Source organism: Xenopus laevis, chromosome 2L (assembly GCF_017654675.1).
Source record: "Xenopus laevis strain J_2021 chromosome 2L, Xenopus_laevis_v10.1, whole genome shotgun sequence".
NCBI classification, from domain to species: Eukaryota; Metazoa; Chordata; class Amphibia; order Anura; family Pipidae; genus Xenopus; species Xenopus laevis.
Genome location: NC_054373.1, coordinates 145,365,073 through 145,388,495, shown reverse-complemented (window position 1 = coordinate 145,388,495; position 23,423 = coordinate 145,365,073). Strand labels below are relative to the sequence as shown.

General features: G+C 38.9%; 1 protein-coding gene across 1 annotated transcript in view; it reads left to right on the top strand.

Moving 5' to 3' along the window:
* stat2.L (signal transducer and activator of transcription 2 L homeolog) overlaps window positions 1-23,423 on the top strand; it is a 29,930-nt gene that overhangs the window by 4,161 nt on the left and 2,346 nt on the right. Inside the window, exons 4-22 of the mRNA XM_018247420.2 lie at window positions 1,229-1,324; window positions 3,016-3,108; window positions 4,178-4,256; window positions 5,913-5,998; window positions 8,482-8,630; window positions 9,260-9,418; window positions 9,961-10,053; window positions 10,151-10,210; window positions 11,541-11,561; window positions 11,737-11,824; window positions 13,961-14,017; window positions 14,801-14,884; window positions 15,167-15,265; window positions 16,882-17,017; window positions 17,503-17,552; window positions 18,382-18,476; window positions 20,657-20,793; window positions 21,248-21,436; window positions 23,069-23,123. Coding sequence (XP_018102909.1) covers window positions 1,229-1,324; window positions 3,016-3,108; window positions 4,178-4,256; window positions 5,913-5,998; window positions 8,482-8,630; window positions 9,260-9,418; window positions 9,961-10,053; window positions 10,151-10,210; window positions 11,541-11,561; window positions 11,737-11,824; window positions 13,961-14,017; window positions 14,801-14,884; window positions 15,167-15,265; window positions 16,882-17,017; window positions 17,503-17,552; window positions 18,382-18,476; window positions 20,657-20,793; window positions 21,248-21,436; window positions 23,069-23,123 — 1,826 coding nt within the window. The remainder of the gene's footprint in view (window positions 1-1,228; window positions 1,325-3,015; window positions 3,109-4,177; window positions 4,257-5,912; window positions 5,999-8,481; window positions 8,631-9,259; window positions 9,419-9,960; window positions 10,054-10,150; window positions 10,211-11,540; window positions 11,562-11,736; window positions 11,825-13,960; window positions 14,018-14,800; window positions 14,885-15,166; window positions 15,266-16,881; window positions 17,018-17,502; window positions 17,553-18,381; window positions 18,477-20,656; window positions 20,794-21,247; window positions 21,437-23,068; window positions 23,124-23,423) is intronic.

Below are 23,423 nucleotides of genomic sequence, written 5' to 3'. Positions count from 1 at the left end.
ATTAACATGGAGACAAACATCAACGGTGATGTTGCCCATAGCTACTAGTCAGCAATTAGATTTGCAGTCACCTACAAGATAGAAAACAAAAGCAATATCTGATTGGTTGCTATGGGCAACATCACCTTTGGAACAAGATAAAATAAATAGGCTGTGCAAAATAAAAAATGTTCCTATAAAAATTAGTTAATTAGCCAAAATGTAATGTATAAAGGCTGGAGTGACTGGATGTGTAACATAATAGCCACAACACAACTTCCTGCTTTTCAGCTCTCTAACCCTGAATTAGTCAGCATCCTGAAGGGGGCCACATGGGATATAACTGTTCAGCGAGTTTGCAACTGATCCTATGCATTCAGCTCAAATTCAAAAGCATGTGGCCCCCCCTCAAGTCACTTCTTGGTTACTGCCTGGTAACCAATCAGTGGAAACCAAGAGAGCTGAAAAGCAGGAAGTAGTGTTCTGGCTATTATGTTACACATCTAGTCACTCCAGCCTTTATACATTACATTTTTGCCTAACTAACTATATTAGAATTTTTTTTTATTTTGCACAGCCTATCTATTTACCTAGTTTTTATTGTATTGTTTTATTATACTGAACAATTCCTTTAATGTGAACTTTTGCACAATACATAGCTAACGCAAGACTAGTTAGAGTGAATGGAACTGTTTACTGTCAGTCACTATGTAAAGCTTTTAAATTGGATATCCAAACAAAACTTTTTTTTTTTCTTCAAAACAACACTAAGGACTAATCGCCTCTTCGGGGCAACAATCTCCCCGAACTGCCTTCCCCCTGCCTTACGCCTGCTATAATGAGAAATGCCAGTGCAGTGGCACTGCGGCACTTCGATTTCCGAAGTTGCCTCACCAGGAAACTTCGGGTGACTTAGGAAATCGAAACGCCGTGAGTGGATTGCCGCAGGCGATTTTTCATTTTAGCAGGGGGAAGGCAGTTTGGGGAGATTGTCGCCCTGAAGAGCCGATTAGTTGCTAGGCGACTAGATCTCCCCGAATCTGCCCATGTGCCCCTGACCTTATGCTACTATAGATTGTAAAGTCAAGGCTGAGATAACCTGAGAGGCTCAGAGTTATTTCTGCCTACAGGAAGTAGATGGAAGTAAAATCATATTATTATCATAGCTAAATTTTACTTTCTTATAAAGTAGTAGCATTGTGATGCATAAATTGCGCATATATTTATATTTTTCTAATTTTCATTTAAGGAGCGATATCAGGCAAATCCTCAAATGCTTGCAGAGATCATCCGAGATGTTTTACTATATGAAAAGCAGATCCTGTCAGAAGCCAGAGAAGTGCAGGTGAGACGTTTGCTTTATGCAAAATGTTATTACCCTCTTGAATACCAGTGATTTGTGAGACTTGTAACTGAGTATTTTACCTTAATTAGTGGCTTAACTAGTTGGTAATGGACTCCTCTGCAAAATCTTCCTTGTCACCATCAAACACTCGCATACTAGTTGAATAAAAGACCTGGTGGAGAACAAGTTCTCCCATTTAAACAGCATTAAGTGTTTTATATGTTATCTTATAATTGTAAACATTCCTACAAACAGTACTCTTGATGTAAGTATCTTACCAGACATCCATGTGCTTCCAGTATAGCTGCAAATACTGAAGAAGAGCTACTGTCACCTTCCTTACTGGTTATGAATACATACATCATTTATATAACCCTAACCCTACACTGATCTGTAACCATTCTAAAGTAATACTGTGATGTGATATTCAACAGTTTGAGGCAGTTCCTATGGCTGGCATATTTATAACTGTCTATTTTTTTTTTATCTTCATTTTAATGCTTCATCTGCGTTTAAAGAAGAGCTAAAGCTCAAAAACAATTAGGCAAGAAAAGCTACACTTTATATGTAGTGCTTATGTTTTAGTGCAAGGCCATACAACCCTTTAGCAGTGAAGATTTATGCTCCCAGTAGCTCCCCATCTTCATGTCTGCTGATTCACAACAAATGCACTGGACTACCTTTTAGCTAAGTTAAGGTACAAACTCACAATATACAGTATTTATAGACACAAAATAAAAGTCATGATAGAAGTCACACTAGTATTTTTTTCAGATTCACATTACATGGCAACATAGAAACCAGTACATTTTCTATCAGAATAAATTGATAATCAGCCATATAGCGTCAGCTACTGTGAGAGATGTTTCCTTACGCTCTGCATTCAGAGGGATAAAAAGTTCTGCTGCTCACAGCACAGCATAAGTTTTTGACCACGCCCATTTTGTGGCCACACCCCCTAAATTCCAAGTTCATTTTATAAAATTTATGGAAAGTCTGAACACAATTCTTGGGGTTTTATGGTCATGTTTATGTGTTATTGCAGTATTGTTAATGAAGGCAAATTGCCCTTTAAGCTGTAAATCTCAGTTCTCCCGAGAGGCTTGCTTATCTTAAATAATTACAATTGTGTCTTTGCTTATCTTATATAGTAACACATGTATGTAAGTGCAGGCGTGGCGTATTTTGGCCTCTCTGCCAAAAAGCCTCTTGTTTAATAAGGTTTTAGAAACGTTGTATCTTTTTTCTGCTGTCAAAGAAAAACTCAGGATATTTCTGTAAGAAACTCGGACTGCGGACGCAGGACAGTTGGGTTATATGCTTTAGTTGTTCCCATTGGCCCCTAAGCTTAGCTTTTCAATAGTGTCCGAGAGCACACTGAGCTTGAGCAGTGCCAATGACACATAAACGATTATTGAGATTAAAAGAGCTGCTGGGGATAAACTTGAGGGCATGGATCATTGCTGTTATAGGGCTGCTGAACCACTGCTCTGATATGGTAAGTTCAATATATGAAATACAGTGTTTCTAGTTATATTCATTTGTTTAGGCTTCAGTTGTGCTTTTTTAAGGATGGGGGGGGAGTGAACAAACACTGTATGATTCATAACGGATTTAATGTGTAGATAAATCTGATAAACCATGGTTGTTATTGCTCTAATTGCTTGTACTTGTACTCTCTGTCTTTACAGTCCCAGGCTGGCCAGCCTGCTCAGGTTTCAATTGAGACAGGAAGACAGCGTGAGATTGAGCAGCGTGTAAGCGAACTGACAGAAAAGGTGCAGGTAAGCTGGGTATCCAATGAATTGTAACTAAGGCAGGGTGAACACTTAAAGGACCAGTAACATCAAACATTTAAAAATTCGTTAGTATACATAGATAAATCGCAAAGCCTTTATTAAGAAATAACTTACCGAAACTCAGCATCCGCTCCTCTTCAGAAAAGGCGACACAGCGACGATCCATTGTGCGGCACTCAATTTCTCCTCCCTGGCTATCTATAATAAGGAAGGCAGGGAGGAGAAATTGAGTGCCGCACGATGGATCGCCCAATCACTTTCTGAAGCGGAGTTTCGGTAAGTTATTTCTTAATAAGGACTTTGCGATTTTAAAGTTTCATTTGTCTTGGTGTTTTTTTTTCGATGTATACTAACGAATTTTTTAAGACATTTTTTTGATGTTACTGGTCCTTTAAGCCTTAAAGTCAAAATGACATCTTCAGAAACAAATCGATTTCTTTAGTTGATAATGAAACCACAGATATACAGAAATTAAAATTGCTGTTTTATAATTATTGTATTATTGTAATGAGCAACAAAATTATATGTAAATTAGATACCTCTATCTCTGTATGATTATTGAGAGATGCGCTACTACTTTGAAAACACTGTCTCCTTTAGCATATATACAAAGCCCCTTTATGGCCACAATCTGATTCTCTTTTTAATAATTCCAGTGCTCATAGTTAGCCTTACAAGTTTTAGATATAATTATTTTTATGGGCTCTGTTATCCAGAAAGCTCCAAAATAATATTGCCATTCCTGACTGTTGACTGATTCACATATTGTGTAATAAATAAATATTACATTGTACTTCATACCCATTAAGCTTGCATAAATCTAGGCAGATGGCAACACTTCGCTTGGGTTTTATTAAAGCCTGTGGACATCATGTTCTGCACTACATAAGATCCCTTACCCCAAAAAACCCCAGGTCCCAACCTTCTGGGTGACATATAATCCATACACGTAATTCAAACTTTTTCAAAAAGTAGATATTAAAATTTAGGTTACTTTTTTCATTTAAAATGCTCCCTTCCCTTTAAGGGTTTTTTTTCTTTTTCTGTGTTTTAGTTAGTGGACTGTGAAGTGAAATTTTTAGAGGATCTGCAGGAAACCTTTGACTTCAAGTACAAAAACTATGAGATAGTAGGTGAGTACATCAGACACATTAAAGGGGTTGTTCACCTTCCAACACTTTTCTCATTTCAGTTGTTTTCCGATAGTTCACCAGAAATTAAGATTTCTTCCAATTACTTTCTATCTATCTGTGACTGTTTTTATAATATTGAAGTTTAAAGGAGACGTGTGAAAAACAAGAACGTACCAGTGTATTATACTCTTTAAAATATAGGAAGAATGTGCTTAAAAAAGTAGTGTTTCGGGCTGATTTATTGAATATTTCTGCAAAATCTCTACCAGTACCACCTTCTGCTACCTCCTTTCCAAGGCTGTGCAGGGGAGCTGGCAGCACTCAGCACACTGCACTGTAGGACAGGAACCAATTAGCAGCAAGACTGACCTGATAGGGAACTGAAGTTTGTCTTTGCTTGTGTGAATGCAGGACTGTGATTGGCTGTCCCCCTTCTACTGTGGCAGGGACAGTTAGGACACGTCCACCCTTCATTTGAAACATGGACAGGCACCAGACAACACGTATGGGGAGCTCAAATAAAGGGGCTAATTTTGAAGACAATATTAATTTACAGCCAAAAGTAAAACCAGCACCATATAGTATACATTATGGCCTACAAAATTAGGTTTTTTTGGTTTTTTTTAATATATCCTATGTCTCCTTTACAATTTCATGTTACCTTATGTCTTTCTAACCCTTGGGGGGGGGGGGCTCTGACTCCATAAGCTGTTCTAAATGATACATTAGCTGATATATTATCTTTGTCCCTGCTGAGCAGAATCCCAGGATTTCATAAAAGGCAGCTGTTATACTGTTATTGATAGAATATTTTCAAATATCCCACAGCTGCTGCTGAAAATGGAGCAAATTGTAACATTCAGAATCTGTTCCTGGATTACTGAGTTTCCAGACTGAAACACCAGAAACATTTAACTGTAAACTTAAATTTTGTAAAAATTCTCAAAAATAAAACATGGAAGGTATTTTAAAAAATATACTTTATTTCTGAAAACAACTATGAAAACAACTGAACTGTTAAGCTAAACAACCCCTTTTAATTGGCACAGTGGCATCTTTTTAAAATTCCTTTTTTTTTATATTTTGTTAAAAATGTTGCATGGTAAGATTGCAGTATCAACTTAATAAAGATCCTCACAGTCAGCAAGTCCTGAGGCATATGCTGTCTATGCAAGTGTTCTTCTAAAAGGTGACAGCTGCTACCCTCCCCACCTCAGTCTTAAATGCTTATTGGGGGACTAGAAATGACTTTTGCTTAGTTAGTAATCAGACACTTTTCCACTGTTTTTTTTAATAATCATGGTCAAAAATGACTGATATTACTGTCCATTGTCCTCTATGAGAATGATCTGAGCACTCTAATCCCTGCACATGACAAGGTGAGTCTTGATAAGAGCTGGTGCTAGCAGATTCTTGGAGCAATGGAAGAGTAATTTCAGTTGTTTTATGGGCCCTGGGTGTAAAGTCTCCTTAAACCATTGGGGGTAAAACCCCTGACATTTTCTGTGCATGATTGCTGCTACTTGAGCCAGAGGTTAGATAGGATTCTTCCATATATGATTATTATCAAGTGAGTTCATTTTATAATCTGCACATGCTATAATCTGTCTTTTTAAATTTGGCCGATAAAGTAATTTGTTGTTTGGTACCTTACAGCAAGATCACATCCAAATGACAAACATTTGAAGAAGAAGAGAGAGGATCTGCAGATTCTGTTGAATGAACTGGACAGAAAGCGCAAGGTCAGAGTTAAGTTAGAATTTGGTGTATAGTTGTTTCGGGGCTAGTAAAAATGTATTTCCCATTACAAGAACAGATCACTCCAGAATACGTCAATACCAAAGATCTATGATCTATTTCTGTGTTAGAACACCACAATTTTCCTCCTTTGCTGCATTAGCGGGGTAGGTTACATTTAAATTTTAATTTGTGGTTTTGTAATTATTTAGCTTTTTGTTCAGAGGCTGTCCAGTTTGGATTTTTTAGCATCTGGTTTTACTCAAATTTACTCTAGCAACCAGTCAGCAGTTTATTGAGAGATTGGGGATAACTACAAAGAGTGGTGGTAAATGGAACATTTTCTAACTGGACCAGTGTTGTTAGTGGAGTACCGCAGGGCTCTGTACTAGGTCCCTTGCTTTTCAACTTGTTTATTAATGACCTGGAGGTGGGCATTGAAAGTACTGTTTTTTTGCAGATGATATTAAATTGTGCAGAACTGTAGTTTCCATGCAGGATGCTGCCACTTTGCAGAGTGATTTGTCTAAGTTGGGAAACTGGGCAGCAAACTGGAAAATGAGGTTCAATGTTGATAAATGCAAGGTTATGCACTTTGGCAAAAATAATCTAAATGCAAGTTATACACTAAATGGCAGTGTGTTGGGAGTTTCATTAAATGAGAAGGATCTAGGGGTTTTTGTAGATAACACGTTGTCTAATTCTGTGGCTACTAAAGCAAATAAAGTTTTGTCTTTAACATTAACTCAAGGGATGAAAACATAATTATGCCTCTTTATAAGTCATTGGTAAGGCCTCATCTGGAGTATGCAGTGCAGTTTTCCTGGTTAGAGGGATGGAAGACTTAAATTATGAAGGGAGACTGTGAAGGTTGGGTTTGTTTTCTCTGGAAAAAAGGCGCTTGCGAGGGGACATGATTACACTTTACAAGTACATTAGAGGACATTATAGACAAATAGCAGGGACCTTTTTACCCATAAAGTGGATCACCGTACCAGAGGCCACCCCTTTAGACTAGAAGAAAAGAACTTTCATTTGAAGCAACGTAGAGGGTTCTTCACAGTCAGGACAGTGAGGTTGTGGAATGCACTGCCGGGTGATGTTGTGATGCTGATTCAGTTAATGCCTTTAAGAATGGCTTGGATGATTTCTTGGACAGACACAAAATCAAATGCTGGAAAGAGATTATTGTACCTTTGGTCACGATTGATCGCCTGTGTCACGGCCTCTGTCCCAGTTAGAGGCTGGTGCAAATGCAAAATCTTTAGAGTTGTGGACAAACAGGCTCAAAAACTGCAGATGCTGTGCTGGAAGTTTTATTTTTAACACCATTGTGTGTTAAAAATAAAACTTGCAGCACAGCATCTGCAGTTTTTGAGCCTGTTTGTCCACAACTCTAAAGATTTTGTAATATCAAAGGCTATTGTGATTCTAAACTCTATAGTTAGTATAGGTATGGGTATATAGAATTTATAGGGAGGGGTGTGTGTATGGATGCTGGAATTTCATTTGGAGGGGTTGAAGTTGATGGACTTTGTCATTTTTCAACCCGATTTAACTATGTAGCTAGGAGAGGGTTTCAAAAGTAATAAAAAGTAACATTAAGGATAGGGTCGAAAAGTTGCATCTCGGTCTGTGGAGAAATGCAAGCTGAGAATCCACTCGGCCACTGTTTTGGCATGAAATGCAATATCTCTTGTTTCAGCGTCAAAATCTGCTGCGTCTGCCTACACCCTAACGGAGGTAATTTATCCTGGTGTCGGCATGTGGACACGAGCAGCAATGGATGAACTGATTCTTGCCCTGAGTTTCTCCACAGCCCAAGATCCCACTCGTCTGGCCCTAGCCTAAAGCTGTATTCTCACATAGCAGTAGTTTTTTGGCTGCTGGGGTCAGTGACCAACCAGTTTGAAAGATGGAAAGATGCAGAAGTGAAAGGCAAATAACTCAAAAAGTATAAAATTGATATTCAATAACATGCTTAAAATTAAAGGTAGACAAACCCTTTAAAGATCAGTTAATATTACTCTGCATAGGGTTTTCAAATGATTCACATGGATAATAAAGTCGTGTTGGGGAAGCCAATTTCAGACATTTTGAGCATGGAAAAACTGAGGTGGGCAAAAAATACACCACAATCACTGGGGCTCATTTATCAACACTGGGCAGATTTGCCCATGGGCAGTTACATATAGCAACCAATCAGTGATTAGCTTTTTAAAGTCATCTGCAAGTAGAACAATGAATGCAGCAATTTCATTTGACCCCCACTGTGTTCCACCTGGAGACTCTATACTGTTAGCCAGCGACAAGGTCTGTATTTTCTTGCTCCTTATTTTACTTACTTGTGAATTTAAATCTAATTGAAACACTCACAAAAACTTGAAACTCTTCCACATTTTTGCTAGCCCTGAATATTCTGCACTGTTCTGTCTCTGCTAAATTGCTGCTGTAGACTTTACCATGTAAATGTTATTTTTACCTTCAGGAGATCCTGGATCAAATAAGGGGGCTCCTTGGGTTGTGCGAGACACTTGTTGATTTCCTGCAGCAGGAGCTAGACGAGTGGCTATTGAAGCAGAAACTGGCATGTATTGGAGCCCCAACAGAAACATCTCTCATTTTGCTTCAACAGTGGTGAGTAAAGAAAACTACTCCTACCAATTAATTTGACTTCATTACTGATCTGGGATTTAGCATGCCTCAAATGTATTTAGCAGTGCTGTTGATACTTTCTATATGTTAAATTTACCCTTTGAATGACAGACTGCAAGATGGATAGGAGAGTATCTGAATAGAAACATAGGTAATAAAAAGTAACCGTTACAATAAAATTGTAGCCTTAGGCTAATGGCACACTTTTTTCCGCCTGTGTTTTGTATGCAGACAGAGAAAAGTGGATCCTCTCCTTCATATAGCTCCATCGACCGGCACTGTGTTGGCCTGTGGCCAACTTGAGCGAGCAGTGAGAAAATGAAGAAGTATACATTATCAGGCTGAAATCTGCTTAGTGTAGCTGCAAACAGGCTAACACAGTGTCAGTGGAGTTACATAAAGAAGCGGATCTGTTTTTATCCACCTGCTTACAGATCTGCCTTAGCTTTAAAGATCAATATTTTTTTTTCAGTTGCTAGGGTCAGTGACTATATATTCTTAAATTATTGGAAATATGGTTGAAATAAGTCATTATGCCAAATGAATTATCAATAGCTAGCTTTAGTTGCAACAAATTCAGATACCCTACCCTTTATATTTTTTCTCTACAGGGTAACCAAGACTGCAGAGTGTTTTTTCCAGCTCCACCGTATTTTCAAGAATCTTGCAGAACTCCCATCCCGAATTTCTTATGACGGTGACCCACTAAAAACCGATCCCCCCAACCTAATAAAGAGGCTGAATGAATTGCTGTCCTGTCTTCTCCAGAGGTGGGTGGTCAGGGCATATTTGTACAGGATCACTGGGTTGTTTGCAATGCACAGCCTTACTGTAAACTTTTTTTCTTAAAGACGTTTTTATTTTGGTTATTTTTAGTTCTTGTGCTGTGTATTAAGCCTGATCATATATATACACACACAAATAACTGCTTTGAAAACCTTTCTGCTGATGAAAGGTTTCTATTTTCTCATTAGGTGGCACTTTTATCTTCGCTTGCGAATTTGTGCCCTAAGATTAATATCTTTCAGGGCAGACACATGTACCAGTTGTCCCCTAGGTGTCCCCTAAATGTCCCTTAAAGCACTGTGATGGCTTGTTTACATGAGAGTTCAATCAATTCCTTGAACATTCTTACGTATATAAATGCAATGCTGTCTCAAGGTATTTTGAAACAGTTTATGATGATGCCATTGTTTCAATCAAAATGCAGTTTTTTTGTTCTTGTAGTTTTTTCTTTCATTTCAGTTTTATTGTGTATTGAATAATTTACATTTGCATCCTTCTTGAGCAATGTCTATTTTTCCGGTCTTAGATCCTTTGTGGTAGATCGACAGCCAATCATGGCCTTTCCGTGTAAACGCCCACTTGTGTTAAAAACCAGCACTCAGTTTTCTGTGAGGGTCAGGTAGGTGGACTGTTTTGAGGAGAACCCTTAATGTGTGGCGGTCATGCATTTTATGGCATGCTACCTTTATTAACATGTGTTATTTTTCAATTTTTAGACTGCTTGTGAATCTACCAAAACTTAAAGACAACATGAAAGTCTCTTTCTGTGTGGATAAGTAAGTGTTCCTTTCTGCATTGCTGAATAATACCAAGTACCTATAGTATGTGGCAGCCTTGGTATGATAAACTTGAATGTGGGTCTCCAAGAAGTAGAGTAGTTACTCACCACATAAAGGAAGTGGCCCAGGTGCACCGCATGGGGAGCGGACAAACCGAAAAATATTATGGAGCAGGCACTCAAATGAAGGCAATCTTCCACCAGGTTGTTCAAACAAAGTAGAAGTGTAAAAGTAGAGTAGTTACTCACCACATTAAGGAAGTGGCGGAGTTGCACTGGCCTGAGCCCTCAGCATGGGGAGCAGACAAACCGAAAAATACTAAGGAGCAGGCACTCAAATGAAGGCAGTCTTCCAACAGGTTGTTCAAACAAAGTAGAAGTAGAGTAGTTATTCACCACATTAAGGAAGTGGCCCAGTTGCACCGCCCTGAGCCCTCAGCATGGGGAGCGGACAAACTGAAAAATACTATGGAGCAGGTTGTTGAAGCAAAGTAGAAGCGTTTGTATCCACAGCCTTACGCGTTTCGTGTTACAAACACTTAGTCATAGGCTCATGTGGCAGCCTTGGGCTACTAAGGTACACAAAGTGCTTTGTCCTGGCATTTTGCCTTGGCCCAAACTACTAAAAAGTGTTTTTTTTAATATATATAAAGTAAAATGGTTTTAAATAATTATACTGCTTATGTTCAAGTTTTAACCTAACATGCCTGGCAAGGATCATCATTAACTATTTATGGCAATTTAAGGGACAGTATCAGGATGACAGGATGCACTGAATGTCTGAATCCACAACTTTTGGAATCATCGCATATCAGATCCTCCTCCAAATATTAGCATATTAAAACGTAATCAGAAAGTGTCACGTTTAGTTCTACAGTGGTCTAAAGTCACATGACATGTTTATTTATGTAATTAAAGATGCAAAGTTGCTATAGGTCTAGTCACCTATAGCAACCAATCAGCAGGCAGCATTTATTGGTCACCTGTTTAAAAGCAATCATCTTAGTTGCTGTGGGTTACTGTACTTGGACAAATAGTGTGTTGTTTATTACATAAAGAGGTAAGGCTAGTGGCACACAAAGCGATTCTGCTGACTTTAACCCGCTGTTCTGCATGGCGTCGCACATGTGATTCTACGTAACTGAGAAAAAGTTGTATTTTCAGTGTGGTCAGGTACTCTTGCTTGATTTGAAACCTATAAAAATTGCTTGCATTCAGACAAATCCTGAAACGAAACCAGCATTTGCAGCATTCATTATTATTGTTGCGTGTTCATATACACATATACATGATCTTTGTTTATGATTTTATTTCTCTATTTTTTTCAGGAATGCGCCCAATATTAAAGGGTAAGAAAATCCATTTTATGCGTTGTTACAAACAGTAACAATGCATTGTAATGAATAGCTACAACAGAGTGTAATCTTTAGTTGATTGCTTAAAGACACAACGTGCTTTGTTTTCTTTTTTATAACTGAGCTGATAATAGGTGAGGCGAATTAACATTTGTACCTTTCTCCACAGCTATCGGAAATTCAATTTGCTTGGCACACAGAACAAAGCCATGGAAGAAATCCAAGGAGAAGGCCTGGTGGCAGACTTCAAACACTTGGTACACATCAGTTTATATTCTGTGTAAAATAGTCATAGTTTTTGATTTTTGTTTGTATAACTAAAAGTGTTTCTCCTACCTCACCCCAAAAGGCCATCAATGCGTAGATAGTCGTGACCTCTTAGATGGTAAATAAGAAAATAGTTTATTAAACAGGGATGCAAGGAATCCAGGATTCGGACAAGACTTGGCCAAACCAAATCCGAATCCAAAAAATCATGTTATTTAAATCAAATTGGGAGCAGAAGTAGTAAATACTATTAGTAAGCATGTTGGAGACCTCTAGTGACCAAAAAGAGGCAAAACCACAATCTCAATAATTTCTCCAAAACATGCTATTCAATAAAAAAATATATTTTATTCACATCAGTAGTTAAAAAACATGTATAGTAATCCCTCTAACGCCTAACGCGTTTCATGCTTACCCAGCACTTAGTCATAGGCAGAATCATGTGACTTTTTGTCACACAAATTAGAAAGTAAAAACAACTTTTTTTTTTTACTCTTTTTTCCCCCTCGTTTCCTTAATTTACATGTGCAAATTAAGGTTCGGATTCGGTTTGGTAATCAGCCGAATCTTTCACAAAGGATTCAGTATTCGGCCAAATCCTAAAATAGTGCATTTGGTGCATCCCTATTAGGAAGTGAGAGAATAAGACCTAAGCACCACCTGATGGGGTGAATCTAAATTATGACCCAGTATCAGTGCCTGCTGCTTGAAATGTCAATAGCAACAAATCCTTAGCAGCTTCTGGTAAAATGGACATCAGAATTAATGTGGTACTAGTGAGATAAGGGGTACAAGTAATCCCAAAAAACATCTATTCCACTCAAATATTTAGACAAGAAACAAGCCTTAAAGGAGAAGGAAAGGCTAAAATGAAGTAAGCTTTATCAGAAAGGTCTATATAAATACACCAGTAAACCCTCAAAGTAATGCTGTCCTCTGTCAAAAGAAACACAGCATTTCTTGCCTTCTATTGTGTACACATGAGCTTCTGTATCAGACTTCCTGTTTTCAGCTTAAACCTCCAGGGCTAGGGCTTGAGCATGCTCAGTTTGCTTCTTTCTCCCTCTACCTTTTCTCCCTCCCTCCTCCTGTCCCTGCTGTAAGCTGAGCCCAGAGTTATGAGCAGGTTAGAGACTCAGGAAGTGATGTCACACCAAGCTAATATGGCAGCTGCTATCCTAAACAAATAGAGAGAGCACTTGATCATGCTCAGTAAGCATCTGCAGTAGCCCACTGACTACTGAGCATGGACAGTGGCACCAACACTGTGGATAGATCTGACAAAGTTCACTAAAGACTTCTATATCTTCTATAAGGTTCTATATAGTCATAATGCTGCTGTACATTGTACATTGCAGAATGTGTTTCATCTTTACAGGTACAGAATGCAGACACTGGCGCCTTAAAGGGGTGATTGACCTTTAAGTTAACTTTTAGTATGTTATAGAATGGCCAATTCTAAGCAACTTTTCAGTTGGTCTTCATTGTTTATTTATAGTTATTTAATTATTTGCCTTTTTCTTCTGATTCTCTCCAGCTTTCAAATGGGGGTCACTGACCCCATCTTAAAAACAAATGCTCCGTAAGGCTAGAAACGTATTGTTATTGCTACTTTTTTTACTTTTTCATATTCCAGTCTTTTATTCAAATCAATGTATGGTTGCTTGGGTAATAATACAACAAATAATAAAAAGAGAATACCAATTGCAAATTGTCTTCGACTATCACACACTACATCATGCTAAAAGTTAATTTAAAGGTGAACAACCCCTTTAAAGTGGATCTAGCTGCCCTATGGGGAATCCAAAGCATTATCTTGGGGCCATAGCATTAAGCCCAGTTTGGTTGATACTTGTGGAAAATGTGAAACTCCTGGAAGCCAAACCTGATGGTAAATTAGGATGAGATTTGGGATGAACACTTAAATGATGCTTTAGGACATCTTAGGAGAATTATGGCTGAATAACTGAAATAACAATGTTTTCATATGCCTGTACTCTTGTTAAAAATCTAGAGGGGCTCTAACCCAAATACTGGACTTCAAAGGATGGCTTTACCCAAAAATCCAGAAAACCATCAGTGTTTGTTTATGATTGAAGTAATGTTTTTTGTTTTTTTCTCCTTAGACACTGAAAGAACAGAAAGCTGGTACTGGAGGCAAAGGTGGAAAAGGTGCAAATGAGGCAAGTGGTGTGTGTTTATACTGTATGTGTGTTACAATTTTGTATTGCAACACCATGGTACAACTAGATTAATAGTTGAAGAGCACATTTATACTTAAGATGGGAAGATGTTTTAGCATAAATGCCAAGATAAAACAAGGTGAGAGGTCTCTTATTGATACTAAAGTGAAGGCACAGGGTAGCAAAAGAAATTTAACAAAAGCAGAAATATTTTAAATATGGCATTTTAGTTACGTGTTATAAACACATAGCTGGCTATTCCCCTTTAGTAATACTGTAGTTGCAGATTTGTATCAATTAAACAAATGAAATCAAATGTGTGGGTATTGTGGGTCAATGCCCCCATGCATGTGGTCACCTAATACTAGTATTGCTGTATTGGCAACTGATTTTATTATATCTCCCAGCTCTATTTAAGGCAGAAAGTCATTGAATTTAAAGGGAGCAATTATGGTTGCGAGGATGATATTGATATTTGTCCTCCCTTCTTCAAAAATCTATCTTCTCTTATTCAAACTTACAAAGGAATTGTGGGACCAGGCTTTAAATGACTATTTTAAATATTACTGAAGTGATGCTGACCTGGGCAAAAATTGTTGAGGTTGCCAAAAAGTGCAGAATGTGAGATTTCAGATTGTGTTGTTATAATAACGAAGGAGTATTGATAAAGGCAGATTTTAGTCGAATGGCAGAAAGTAAAACAGGAATGAAGGAGATGCATGTTTACCCCCTTTCATTGATTGTGCTAATAGTTCCTGATTTTAATTGTACTGTATATTTTAGGGATCACTTAGTGTCATGGAGGAGCTCCACCTCATTACTTTCACCGTGGATTTTAACTATGAGGACCTGAAGCTAAAACTGGAGGTGAGGAGATCTGTGCCCCTTGTTAATTCTTTCCATTCATTTTGTTTGCATATATAAATCTCTGTTACCATTGGCCGTACGATGACATGTAATAAGCCACCATTCTCAGTCTTGTGATGCTGGGATTTGCGCTGAGAAAGTTGTCAGTAAAAAACGTATTATATTCAAGTTTCTGCCCATGCTTGTTGCTTTTATATTAGCAGCAATGCATTTTGCCTATTTCCTTTTTCCTACAGCTGTTGTATTTTTTCTTACATTTTATTGTGGCCTTATTTCCCCCAGACTGTCACCTTGCCGTTCGTAGTGATCTCCAACATTAGTCAGTTCATTGTTGCGTGGGCCTCAGTCCTTTGGTTTAATTTGCTGAGTTCTGACTACAAGGTAAGTTCTCTTCACATCATGTTCCCAGGCAGTAATTCATTTAAACCATTTGCAGATGTCATTTTCCATTTATATTAATAAACATGGAAGCTTTCTGCACACATACGGGGCAATGTAATTTGTTTGTGCAAAAAACATAGACCACTGCTAACGTTAGAGGCCAAGATTTTCATTGTTTCAGCACTTTTTGACCTATTTCAGGCCTCAGCGTTGGCTTTTGCAAACGTGTGCAGTGTAATAAAATTTCGTTTTTTTTGCAACAAATTATTTAATGAAACTCCAGAGCAGGTGTTAATGTTAACCTTTGCTTAGCGATAGGGAGAAATGTAATATTCGCCAGAGAATGATTTTACATTGTGAGCAGTGCTACACATTCTCAAAAATGCCATTTTGCAATTTTAATTGCATTCCCCGTATAGAGAGTGATATAAGAATATTGCCAACTGATATTTATCCTTACGCCTTGCACAGAGGGGCAGAGACTAGTTCCCCTGTTCAGTGTTAAGCACTAAAATAAGACTTGTTCCTGCTGTTGGAATGGGAGTCAGAAGGACCCTAACAGAATAAACCATGTCATGTTCTTGCCCTCTCGTCTTTTGCTTCCACTGGGAAGCTACGATAGATGTTTCAACATTTTTGTACCATATACATAAACATAGTAACATAGAAGGTAAGGTTGAAAAAAGACACACGTCCATCAAGTTCAACCTTTTAGTTTTTTAATCTGCCTAACTGCTAGTTGATCCAGAGAAAGGCAAAAAAACCCATCTGAAGCCTCTCCACTTTGCCTCCGAGGGGAAAAAAATTCCTTCCTGACTCCAGCCATCCAACCCCTTCTTAAAGCTATCTAATGTATCAGCCTGTACAGCTGATTCAGGGAGAGAATTCCACATCTTCACAGCTCTCACTGTAAAAAAACCCTTCCGAATATTTAGGCGGAACCTCTTTTTTTCTAATCGGAATGGGCGACCTTGTGTCGGCTGGAAAGACCTACTGGTAAATAAAGCATTAGAGAGATTATTATATGATCCCCTTGTATATTTATACATAGTCATCATATCACCCCTTAAGCGCCTCTTCTCCAGCATGAACATCCCCAATTTGGCCAGTCTTTCCTCATAGCTAAGATTTTCAATACCTTTTACCAGCTTAGTTGCCTTTCTCTGTACCCTCTCTAATACAATAATGTCCTGTTTGAGTGATGGAGACCAAAACTATACGGCATATTCTAGATGGGGCCTTACAAGTGCTCTATACAGTGGAAGAATGACCCCCTCCTCCCTTGACTCTATGCCCCTTTTAATACAGCTCAAGACCTTATTTGCCCTTGATGCTGCTGACTGGCATTGCTTGCTACAGCCAAGTTTATCATCTACAAGGACTCCAAGGTCCTTTTCCATAATGGATTTGCCTAGTGCAGTCCCATTAAGGGTAGATGTGGCTTGGATATTTTTACATCCCAGGTGCATGACTTTACATTTATCAACATTGAATCTCATTTGCCACTTAGCTGCCCACATTGCCAGTTAGAAAAAATAGAAAAGAACTGATTTAACACATTTGCTACATTATTATTAGTAATACTAAATTATTACTACAATTTTTCATATTAACAGGATGTAAATTTTTTCTCAAAACCCCCGATGGCTCCCTGGCACTTGCTGAAAGAAGCCCTGAGTTGGCAGTTTGAATGCAGCACTAAGCGCAGGCTGGATGCAGACCAGCTGGCAATGCTGGGGAAGAAACTCTGTGGTATGTCACAATATGATACCTACCGCTCATAGCAGTGTTCCACAGTCAGGATCTGATATAGGGCTGGACATTTGCTTTGGCTCCAAGTATCAAAGCAGGCCTTTGTAAAGATTAGGGAAAAAAGATTAGGTAAAATATAAAATCAATGTTGGCTAAACTGTGGCCGTTATTTTAAATTCAACTCTCAGCCCTTGTCTGCCATGGGATGCTGAAAACACATGGAGGTCTGCAGTTTGGACATTTTTGACCAGAGTTGGGGGATCTTTCTACCTTGCACATAGCCTTAATTTTTGTCTCCTGGCCAGTCCTGTTAATCCTGGCCTGTCCAGTCGTTTTTAAAAAAAGGAATTAATAAAATGAATTCATTTTGGTATGTTTTCATAGAACTGTGTACTGTGTTTGATTAGTTATTTATTGTCCTTCAAAGTTCTGTACATTTTTACACCATTTCAACATGTTTCCCTTTCTCCCATTTTTTTTCATAGAGGAGACCCCCAGAGAAGACAGCACTGTGTCCTGGAACAAATTTTGTAAGGTAAATGATGTATGAATAAGCGTGTGAACATTTGTAACTAATTACAGGAAACAGATTCAGACAAATCCAAATATAAGCAAAGTAAAAAAAAAAAGAATCATCTGGGATCCTTGAATGCTTCCTATCTATTTGTATGCAATGCGACAGGCCATCCTGGCTTGTTAGCAGATCTGTATGTGTTTTTCCAAGGGGTAAAGCTAACGGTGAGGACTTCTCCAGAAGAACCTGAAAAGTGAAAGGCAGGAGGACAAGTAAATTTAAGCTACATAGGATCAATATATATGTGTAGCTGTACAGCAGCCCTCATATTAAGAAAATAAAATGATCCTTTATTTGGCTCCTACTTGCCCTGTTTTTGAATCCTTCATATTATGCTAGTTGTAAAACTATAAAACAAAGTTTCTATTTTGCATGTGAGGCAGTAACTTGCAGGGCCATTCATCACCCCTACCCCCTCACCTTTACATTCACAAATTTCCTTGTGAGACTCGGCCGAATACCGAACCGAATCTGAATCCTAATTTACATATGCAATCCCAATCCCAGGCCGAATCCCAAACCGAATCCTAGATTTGGTGCATTTGGAACCAATGTGGATGTGGCTGGGTGGCATGAGCCCTAAAATCCTGCTTCCATAGGCCCGGGCCTTTGTGGCCTTCTCACAAATCTGGTAACTCACTTAGTACAGGAGCTTGAGGAGAACATATGGATGAATACCCTCAGCTATTGCAGGACAGCACAGTTAATTATTGAAGATTTGAATGTGTGATTATTACTCTAAAAATACCTGTTGAACAAGAACATAAAAATAAAAAATTTTGTTTTATAGGAGAATATGCCCCATGTTTCCTTCCCATTCTGGGTATGGTTTGATGCTGTTCTTACCCTGGTAAAAGGACATTTAGAAAACATCTGGAATGACGGGTATGTAGAAATAAAGTTAAAGACCTATTAACAACAAAAAAGTGCTAATTCTTTTTGCACATTTATGGACAACATTTAGTTGGTCCATTATCTGCAGCTGATGTATTTATCTATATAGCTCTTTACAGAGATTATACATCATTCTAATAAAGTCATCCTTTTATGGTTAATGACTCTGGAACCATAGATACATTGTGGACTGCATATATCACAACTGTTAAAGACATTTTCATGAACTTTTTTTGGGCAGATTTTAGACAGCAGAGAATCACATGGAGCCTTTATTCAAACAGTTCTTTCCATTGAAACCTTATTACCAGGGCCACCAGGGGGGCACAGGGGGTACAAGTGTACCAGGCCTGGGCCTGTAAGGGGGGCCCGGCAGTGCTGAACTTTTCAAAAGAACACCAGTGTGTGTTTTTTTTTGTTTTAATCCCCTGGCCACCAATTTATTATTTTAATACTCTATTGGCCCCTGCAATGTTTTTTTTTTAAAAAAATTTCTTTGGGGCCCCAATTTTTTTTTAACTTGTAAGGGGGGCCCTGGCACCAATGCTTTTTAAAAAAAAACTTTAATGGGGGGGGCCTGGTCCCAATAGCTTATTATGACTTGTGTGGGGGGTTACCTTTTTTAGCGCTGATGTCTGTGTGGTCTTATAACTGTGATGTGGAGTGGGCGGGATCTTGGCGGGGCTTGGGGCCAGAGTGGGCGGGGCCCCGAAAATTTTATGGTACGGGGCCCCGTGATTTCTAACTGTGGCCCTGCTTATTACAAAAAGCTACGAGTAAACTATCTTGTATGATAAAGCTGAAATATCAGTAAGTCAGTATGTGTATCAGATCCTTTCTTTTGTTTTAAATCTAAACCTTCTGTGAGCTGAACTGAAATGGGTCAGTGTCCTATTCATGTAAATGGTGGGAGGTGCCTAATTCTAGCTATAATCTTTGAACACATCTGTAGAAAGAAGTATTTACTGTCTCTGGATATTCCAAGTCAGACAAGGAAATACGTTTAACCTTTATGTTGGATGACATTTTGCTTACTCAGACACGCCTCTTTTCCCACTTCACAAATACTGTCCCAGTCCTTGCAGTGGCTAGATAATTCATTTCTACTACACATTAAGCCCTTAACAATGTTGCACCACCATGCATAACCCCTCTCAGGGCCGGATTTACATAGTGGGCGCCCCTAGGCCCACTACCGTTCTTCACCCCTGTCCCGGGAAATGTAACTCCCTTGTTAACAATAAAAAGATAAATAATAATGCAACTCTGTAAGGGCAGGGGCACACAAAGCTACTGGAGGAAATTAGTCGCCCAGCGACAAACTGCTTCTTCTTTGGGCGACTAATCTCCCCGAACTGCCTCCCCGCCGGCTAGAATCAAAATCGGCAGTGGGATGGCACTCAGAGCACTTCGTTTTCCGAAGTTGCCCGAAGTTTCCTCGTGAGGCAACTTCAGGTGTCTTCGGAAAACTAAGTCATCCGAATGCCATCCCGTCGGCGATTTAGATTTAGAGGGGAGGCAGTTCGAGGAGATTAGTCGCCCGAAGAAGAAGCAATTTGTTGCTTTGCGACTAATCTCCCCCAGTAGCTTCATGTGCCCCTGCCCTTAAGCTTCTAAACTTATGTAATGTCCCACTTTAGATACATTTTTATACTTCAGTCTTCTTGCCGAGGGTCACCCCCTTTTATTGGGGCAGAATGATAGTAAGCCAGTTATCAAAGGGGTCCTCCACCGAAAAAGTTGCTGGCTTGCAACATTGTTTCAGAAGTCAGCGCTAGATAATGTAAAAAGCCAGACAGATACTGCTGAGGTACAGAAGAATAAAGAGATAAGTGGGATGATAGATGGTCACACACGTTATAGAGCTACTCTTTCAAAGGTAAAAATTAGTCAGTTGACATATTACAGTTATTTTTGCTCACTTTTAATAAAGGAAAGGGCCAGTTACAGAAGAACAGTTACTTCCCATTCGCTTTAACCCTTTCTCTCTAGTAAGGCTGGATTCTGTTTATTTGACTAGAGACCAGATACGCTGACGCAGGCCGATTCACAGGGAAAGAGTTAAACGTCTGCCAGGATAACTAGCAATGCAAATAAACAAATGTGTTATGTTGAAATAAGGTCAAGCTTATCCACACACTTAGTTAACTATAATTCAAACTTACCTGCAGGCACGTGATGGGATTTGTAAGTCGCAGGAAAGAAGAGACTCTGCTGAAGGCTGAGATGTCAGGCACGTTTCTCCTTCGCTTTAGTGAAAGCATTTGTGGTGGGATCACGTGCACCTGGGTGGAACAGCAAGATGATGGTGAGTAGAATAATGTCTTGCAGGAAGATTTATATAATCACCCTAATAAAAAAAGACCCTTTCTTGGTTGAGCAGAACATACTTGGCACCTTGGAGAATCCATATATCTTGCATCATGTGATAGCAGCATTGATCTTGGATTGATTTGCATGCATTTAATGCTCTCTTTCCCTATTTGCAAGAGAAGTGTCACGCACTCTGCACAAGTGTCGGCTAAAGTGTTGGCTAAATGGGCCACTTGGCACTCACAGCAAGGAGATTGTATAGACACAAGTTCCTTTGTCCATAGCTTTTAAAGGGGCACATTTTATTACGCATTGCAATTCTTTTGCTGATTGAGCCATCTGCTTTATAATATGTGTGCTAAATATCAGCCAAAATAATCCATATTTTATGCTATACACCATGCAGCTCTTTCTATAAATACCCATTTTGCTATGTGCTCTGCCCACAGGAACTTACTCTATTCGTTCTGTCCAGCCATACACCAAGAAGGAACTCTCATCAATTCCACTCACTGAGATCATCAGGAACTATCAGCTTTTGGCTGACGAAAACATTCCTGAGAATCCTTTGAAGTATCGGTACCCCAACATACCAAAGGATGAGGCTTTTGGGCCATATTATGAGCAGAAGCCTGAATGTGAGTATCTCAAGAGGACTGAGTACCTTTAAAGGATACCAAATCCCTAAAAATCAATAATGCTAGAAATGCCATACTTTATATACCCATGTTATTGCATCAGCCTTAATTTTCATCATCTCTATAGCTCAGTGATCCCCAACCAGAAGCTCGTGAGCAACATGTTGCTCTCCAACCCCTTGGATGTTGCTCCCAGTAGCCTCAAAGCAGGGGCTTATTTTTGAATTCCTGGCTTGGAGGCAAGTTTTAGCTGCATAAAAACCAGTTGTACTGCCAAACCAAGCCTCAATATAGGTTGACAATACACATGGGGCTACCAAATGGCCAATCACAGCACTTATTTGGTACCCCAAGAACATTTTTCATGCTAGTGTTGCTCCCCAACTCCTTTTAATTCTGAATGTTGCTCACAGGTTCAAAAGGTTGGGGATCCCTGCTATAGCTAATTACACGTCAGTTAAAAAAAATCCTAGTGATACAGATAATTAATAGTAGTAGGATAATGGTGCAAAACCATGTCAACCCTTCTGTTAATTTCTATGTAATTTTTAATATATATCAATTGGTACTTGAACTGTGCTATTACATATTTTTCCCACTGTCACTGCTTGATGTCATGTGGAGCACAGTAGGTGGAGCTTTGGAGTAGATTAAAGGATTCTGTCATGACGGTGTAGTTTTATTTCACCGTTTACACTGCAAATAATTTACCATCTACCATATAAAATTTTATCTTTCAACCAACAATATTTTTTAGTAGTAAGCTATTTTTTTTTTTTTTTAGGCAGCTATCTCAGGTCATTTTGCCTTGCTTTCAGAATGAGCCAGTGCGGCATTATGGAACTGCTTTCTGACAGGCTATTGTTTCTCCTACTCAATATAACTGAATGTGTCGCAGTGGGACCTGGATTTTTACTATTGAGTGCTGTTCTTATATCTACCAGGGAGCTGTTATCTGGTTACCTTCCCACTATTCTGCTGATCGGCTGCTGGGAGGAAAGCAAGGGGGGTGAAATCATTCCCACTTGCAGCGCAGCAGTAAACTGTGACTGAAATTTATCAAAGCACAAGTCACATGACTGGGGGCACCAGGGAAACTGACATGTCTAGCCCCAAGTCAGATTTCAAAATAAAAAAATCTGTTCGATCTTTTGAAAAACGGACTTCAGTGCAGAATTCTGCTGGGGCAGCACTATTCACTAACTGTGTTTTCCAATGACAGTATCCCTTTAAATATGGCCCCTTGGAAATTATTGGGCTGAAAACATCCTCCATCCTGAAATACACCAACAAACAGTGTCTGGCCCACTCTCCCGCTTTGGCCCACTCACAACAATTACATACTGGCCTGCCTGGATATTGGTAGGCCTCTCCGATACTGGCAGCGAAGAATATGTGGCCATACACGACTGAAATATTAGTTGTTCTGTATTAGATGCAAGAGCATGGTGTATAATATAACATTACTATCGGCTCTGTATATGAAGTATTAATATGCAAGTGCATGGCTTATATGCTATTTTAATGCAGGTGCATACTCCTTATATCCAGGTGTAATTGTAAGCATGTGGAGGTTTCATTAAATAAATACCCAGTGCAAAATATTCATGTTTTTTACCCTTTTCTTTATAGTAACCCTGCAATATGAGCAGTACCTCCAGCGCAAACTGATTATTGTCTCTACAAGGTAAGGCAACCACAATATGACCAGGCCTGCTTTAATTAATTACCCCTCTCTTTTCCCATTTTATTTCTTCAATATTGTACATGTGTGTGTGTATATATATATATATATATATATATATATATAGAACTCCAATAGGTACACGCACACTGTTTCTTTGCAATGTTTATTACCTTTTCTAAATAAATCTTGACGAAAGAAACGGTGTGCGTGTACCTATTGGAGTTCTGAATTTGCCAATGCCCCTAGGCCCACTGCCATTCGTTGCCCCAGGAGCAATGGGGGATTGGCGCATGGGGAATT